Source organism: Myxocyprinus asiaticus, chromosome 44 (genome assembly GCF_019703515.2).
Source record: "Myxocyprinus asiaticus isolate MX2 ecotype Aquarium Trade chromosome 44, UBuf_Myxa_2, whole genome shotgun sequence".
In the NCBI taxonomy this organism is placed as follows: Eukaryota; Metazoa; Chordata; class Actinopteri; order Cypriniformes; family Catostomidae; genus Myxocyprinus; species Myxocyprinus asiaticus.
Window position 1 is genome coordinate 33,192,506 of NC_059387.1, and position 6,372 is coordinate 33,198,877.

The window sequence follows — 6,372 nt, forward strand, 5'->3', positions numbered from 1 at the left end:
TTCAGATCATTTAACCAATCAAACAGTGAATCTGAGAGTGTGAGGTGAAAATCACATTTGCATTGTCAGAGTTGAATGATTCTGTTTCTCTCAGAATAGAGCAGCTCTGTTTTCAGTGACCATGTTCAAACTACAAGAGCATTATTTTAGTTTTACCAGTAAACACACAATTTCAGAATTATTAAAATAGTGAAAACATTGTGAATATCTAAAACTCTACCAAAAGGACTTTAATGAACCATATCATTAACAAAGCACATGTTTTCTCTAAGTATAAAGTCACATTGATTAATGATGCACTTTAACTCAGATGTATCTTGTTCAGAAGCTTTATTGAATGTAACAAACACAACACATTGAAAGATTCAGTAGTAAATCACTGAAGCTGCGAGACACTCAGATACGGCTCATCTTCAGGAGAAGCATCAACATTCAGCGCTCTTAACAGCGACTCTTGCGGAACGAGACCTGATGAAGATCTCCATCATGAGTTACTCTGCAGACGAACACCTCTGCCTCTTCCCAGTGTGCTTTGCTGAGGGTCAGGACACTATTGCGGCTGTAGCGGCCGTCCTGCTCACTCTCTGCACTGGTCAGAACCCCCTCTGTGACCTCTGACCCGTCCAGCGTCCAGCTCAGCAGCGCCCCCTGTGGAGAGTAAGAGCTGATCAGGCAGAGCAGTGCGGCTGAGTCTCCAGAGATCTGCAGAGAGGACGGAGGCAGTAGAGTCATAGAGGGCTTCACTGTGGGACCAGCTGCAGGACACAAACACAACACATTACTAAACACACATAACAACATATTCTGCAGCTCGGTCACACTTCAGATTTTCTTGACTTATCTTTTTGTTCATAGTCTTACTAGGGGTAGAGAAAAAATTAGTCATTTAAAAAAAACTGCAATAAATACTGTAGCAATACGTTTTTATTCCTATTAATATAAATCTGACTATCAACTTTGACTTCATGTGTCATGATCTTGATATCAATATAATATTGTCTTGTCAGGTCTCTGTTAATTCTATGCTGTAAGCGATTTTAGCATTCTGAAGCTTTCATGTGACTGAGCTGTTGAATCAGCCACGCCCCCTTATTCCAAAACCCGCCCTCCAAAAGATACGTTTGAGACCAAAACCGAGCAAAAAGAGCAGTGTTGTTTGTTCCTGTGTAGGAACATTTTTTGCACACTTTTCCAAGAAAAAATAAATAAAATAAATCGCTCACAGCACCTTTAATTCCAGTAGTTCTTATGTATATACAGTATATTCACAGTATATTTCTTAAATATTTGTTTCATGTTTGACAATTCATAGATGAAAATTATCTAATAATGACATTTTCTGTAAATACAGAGAATTGATGTATAAATAAAACAGTATAGAAATAAATAGTGGACATGATAAGCCTGCTATACTGTTAAAAAACTCACAGTGAGTGACAATATCTGAAGTGTATTTGGACAGGACCTTGTACAGAGAGAATAACTTATTTTACATTTCAAAGAGTCCACTGTATCAAACTTTTCATAATTTTGAATAATAAATAAAAAAAATATTGTCTTCAACTGTTTGTTGAAATAATCACAAATCTACAAATATTTAAAAACACACATTTTTGGGATATAATTTGAAAACTTACTTCTGAGCACCAGTTTGGTTCCTCCACCGAACGTGTACCACAGTGTTACATTTTACTGAAACCGTCGTACAAAAACCTCCGTTACACCCTGAATACAAACTACATCAGAGATAGATAAAAAAAAAACAATCTTTTGAACATGACTACCACCCCTGGAGTCGCGAGATTGAATCCAGGGCGTGCTGAGTGACTCCAGCCAGGTCTTCTAAGCAACCAAATTGGCCCCGTTGCTAGGGAGGGTAGGTCACATGAGATAACCTCCTGGTGGTCACAATTAGTGGTTCTCGCTCTCAATGGGGCGCGTGGTAAGTTGTGCGTGGATCGCGGAGAGTAGCATGAGTCTCCACGTGCTGTGAGCCTCTGCAGAGCGAAGGCAACTGAGACTTGTCCTCCACCACCTGGATTGAGGTGAGTAACCGCGCCACCATGAGGACCTACTAAGTAGTGGGAATTGGGCATTCCAAATTGGGAGAAAAGGGGATAAAAAATAAATAAAAACACATACAGCTGACGGAGATCTGCAAGGAGAAATGAGCGAAATCTCTCCGAGTGACATTGTCTGTGCTTACCAAATTCAAACCACTGCCCCCAGTGGCCGAAGCTGGAAGTGTTGTAGACCAGTTTCTGGGTGAAATGTCCACAGGGTGGCACCATAAGAGAGTTGCAGAGGTGGAAAGTAACGAATTACAACTACTCGTTAAAATGAACATTTTTCCAATTTTTCTACTTCAAGTATAAATAATAGTACTTTTACTTGAGTTGATTAAAAATGAAGTATTCAACTTTGCTACAGTTATTTTTCACCACAATTACAAAGTACAAAAAAGGTTTTGGGAAGAAGGTTATAAGCGCAAAATTGGTTAATACACTAAAACGCGCTGTGCGCGGCACGACTGAACACTCAAAATTACATTAAACGATAAAAGAGAAAACATAAACCCATATCTTGGGGTTCTAAAATCTTTTTAAGTCTATCCAAAATATAAATTAAACCTGGAAATAAAGTTTTAGGATTTTGCAGGTGCGATTCACTGAAAAGGGCTAATAGTTGACCGGCTTGTGATGCTCGAATGGCTTGCACATGCAGCGCAAGTCTCATCACACTTTAATAATGTTTAGCCTCCCATTCAGCTGATGAAAACATGCTGCATGATCATGAGGAAGGATTACATCAAGATATAGATTGGAATGCTGGTGCGAAAACTTCATATAAATAAAATAGCCTGCTTCTCTCTCGCTGTTGCTTGTGTGCTAGTGATTACCCCTCTGCGTGATTTTGAAAAATGTACGAAATAATATAAGAAATATTTAAGATTCCACACAATTTCGTGATCAGTACTCAAATAAGCAAATTTGTGACATTAACTGTCTTAACTCATTTTGTATAAAAGGACTGGTTCTGCACATTAGTTTTGTACAGTATGTTAACTTAACAGCCAAAATAATTGGACATACGTGAAAGAGAATAACCTGAAATAGGAATGTGTTTGTCACAATGCACATTATGTAGTTTAGAGACGATTTAGAGACATTTACAAATGTTACAAATGGCTATTTATATTTAAATAAATGTTGTATTCTTAAAATTTTATGTTTGTCCAAGGATCCTCTTGCAGCAATGCAGGTCTTTGGTATTTAGAAGCTGCTAGTTTAGGACCTGTGAGGAGTCTGTTTCTCAAACTAGAGAATGTGATTTACTTGTCTTTTTGTTGTGCATCTGGCCGTCCACTTCCCTCTCCATCCTGGTTAGAGATTCTTTTTTTCAAAACAGTAATGCATGGAATAGCCTTCATCTCTCTAAAACAATGGACTTTAGGAGAAAACAGAATTTCAGGAGAAATGCGTTTCTTTCTGCCTATTTTTAAACCAAAAATTGACTGTTTTGTGTAAATCAACTTGTAAGAACTCAACACCTCAGCAAATAGGGGGGAAAACACTGTATTGTGATTTCCGCATGGTAGCGCACCCATTTTCAATTGTTCTAATAAGAAAATTTTCTTGAGTACCGAATTAGCACTTTAGAATGCATTAAGGAATAGGTGACACATTATTTGTTTGCCATCACAGGTAAAGAAAAAACGGAATAAATACCTCTTAAAACAATTATTTCAAGCCATAATAATAAATTTGCATTGAATGATTTTGCCAGTATTTCTCAATCTAATGCATCCTTGGTGAAAGAAAACATCCTGGTTACTTGCGTAACCTCTGTTCCCTGATGGAGGGAACGAGACGTTGTGTTGATGTAGTGACACTAAGGGTCACTCTTGGGAGCCCGAGACACCTCTGGTCTTTGATAAAAAGCCAATAAAAATTGGCAAGTGGTATTTGCATACCACTCCCCCGGACATACGGGTATAAAAGGAGCTAGTATGCAACCACTCATTCAGGTTTTATGCTGAGGTCCCAACCATTTCAGCGGGTAGTTCAGCATTGTGGCAGGAGGGACACAACATTTCATTCCCTCCATCTGGGAACGAAGGTTACGCAAGTAACCAGGAGATTCCCTATCTGTCACTCACTCGACGTTGTGTCAATGTAGTGACACTAGGGGTCCCTATACAAAACGCTGCAACTGGCTGAACTGTGTTACGTGAACTGCCGGTGTGTGACGGGCAGACCACTGTATGCCTCATAGCCAGCGCACCAGGCCAACACGTAACCTCCCCCAACACTGTTATGAGTGTCGAATGGCCCTTTGGCACAAGTCGACTACCCAAAGGTAGAGATGGGCTAGCCCAGTCGTGGCCTCTTATCCCCTTTTTTTCCACTCCCCCCAAAAAAAGGGGGATTAACCGACTGGGCTGACCAGGTCTAGTCGGGGGGGTGGGGGGGTATTTAAGTGGAAATACGTCACATGGTCTTGCCGAGCTATTTCGGAAGTATGCCATGTGGAGAAGTCCCATGGTAGGTCCTACCCTACGGGGGAGGAGTTACTACAAGCATGGAAACTGGGGCAGAGGGGCCTCTGCTCAAGGAAGACGCAGTTTGCCAACAGGGAAACGAATTAGCGGAAGAAATACGTCTCATGGGGTTACCTACGGGGAACCGCCACATGCAGAGCACCTACCCCAGTACAGGGCTTAGTTAGCACGTGTACTGGGCCAGCAGCGAGCCTCTCTGAAAACTCGTCTGCCACAGGGCTCGGAGAAAATCAACCAGGGAACACAGTTTGTGAACACTACTGGGAGTTAACGGCGCACGTCTTCAGCTCAGGGGAGGTGAAAAGCGCTATGCGCAAGCGATACACCCGGCCGGCTGTCCCAGACTTACCTGCTTGTGTGTGCAACTACATGGGACGAAACCGGTTCCACCCGGAGGTTGTTGAACCTCGCAATGGTGTTGGGTATTGCCCAGCCTGCTGCCCTGCAAATGTCTGTTAGAGAGGCGCCCCTGGTCAAAGCCAGGTTATGGCATCAATGAGCCAGTGGGCGATCCTCTGCTTGGAGACAGCGCTTCCTTTCCGCTGTCCACCAAAGCAGACAAAGAGCTGTTCAGAGACTGATAGATGTGTAAAGCGTGCACCGGACACAGCAATGTCAGGGCTGGGTCTGCCTCCTCCTGGGGCAGCGCTTGCAGGTTTACCACCTGGTCCCTAAAAGGGGTCGTGGAAACCTTGGGCACATAGCCCGGTCGGGGTCTCAGGATCACATGAGAGTAGCCCGGGCCAAACTCCAGACAAGTTTCGCTGACAGAGAACGCTTGCAGGTCTCCTACCCTCTTGATGGAAGTGAGTGCAGTCAGGAGGGCAGTCTTCAAGGAGAGTGCCTTAAGCTCAGCTGACTGCAAAGGCTCAAGGGGGGCTCTCTGTAGACCCTGAAGAACTACAGAGAGGTATGAGGGAATGAGGCATGGTCTGAAGGGATTCAGCCTCCTGGCACCTCTCAGGAACCTGATGATCAGGTCGTGCTTCCCTAAGGACTTACCGTCCACTGTGTCGTGGTGTGCCGCTATAGCAGCTACATACACCTTCAAGGTGGAAGGGGACAGCCGCCCTTCCAACCTCTCCTGCAGGAAGGAAAGCACCGATCCAACTGTGCATCTCCACTTAGCGAACAGGCACCACTTAAAAGGCATACAGGTGCCTCGTAGAGGGGACCCTAGCCTGAGTTATCGTGTCTACCACCGAGGGTGGTAGACCGCTTAGGTTTTCCACGTCCCATCCAGGGGCCAGACATGGAGGTCTGGTCGCGGGTGCCAGAGGTCTGGTCACGGGTGCCAGATGGTGCCCCGTCCCTGAGAAAGAAGGTCCTTCCTCAGGGGAGGAGTGTTAGGTCAGAGAACTATGTCTGGGTGGGCCAGTAGGGTGCTACCAGGACAACCTGCTCGTCATCCTCCCTGATCTTTCACAGGGTTTGTGCAAGTAGGCTTACTGGAGGAAACGCATATTTGCGCAGTCCAGGGGCCAGCTGTGTGCGAGCGCATCTATACCGAGAGGTGTTTCGGTTAGGGCGTACCAGAGCGGGCAGTGGGAGGATTCTTGGGAGGCGAACAGGTCTACCTGTGCCTGTCCAAATTGACTCCAGATCAGCTGGACCGCCTGAGGTTGGAGTCTCCACTCTCCCCTGAGAGTAACCTGCCATGACAGCACATCCGCTGCTGTGTTGGGGTCGCCCGGGTGCTGCTGACTCCAGAGGAGGAGACGGCAGGTGAGTTGTGACATACAACGGGAGCGCAGACTGCCTTGGTGGTTGACATATGCTACCGTTGTCATGTTGTCTGTCCAAAATAACAC

General features: G+C 44.6%; 1 gene segment (V, D, J or C); it reads right to left on the reverse strand.

Moving 5' to 3' along the window:
* Window positions 1–325: 325 nt before the first annotated feature.
* On the reverse strand, window positions 326–2,079 carry LOC127434710 (Ig lambda-3 chain C region-like). The segment is given in 2 exon segments: window positions 326–755; window positions 1,638–2,079. A coding segment is annotated over 1 exon segment (291 nt).
* Between the last annotated feature and the right edge of the window lie 4,293 nt (window positions 2,080–6,372).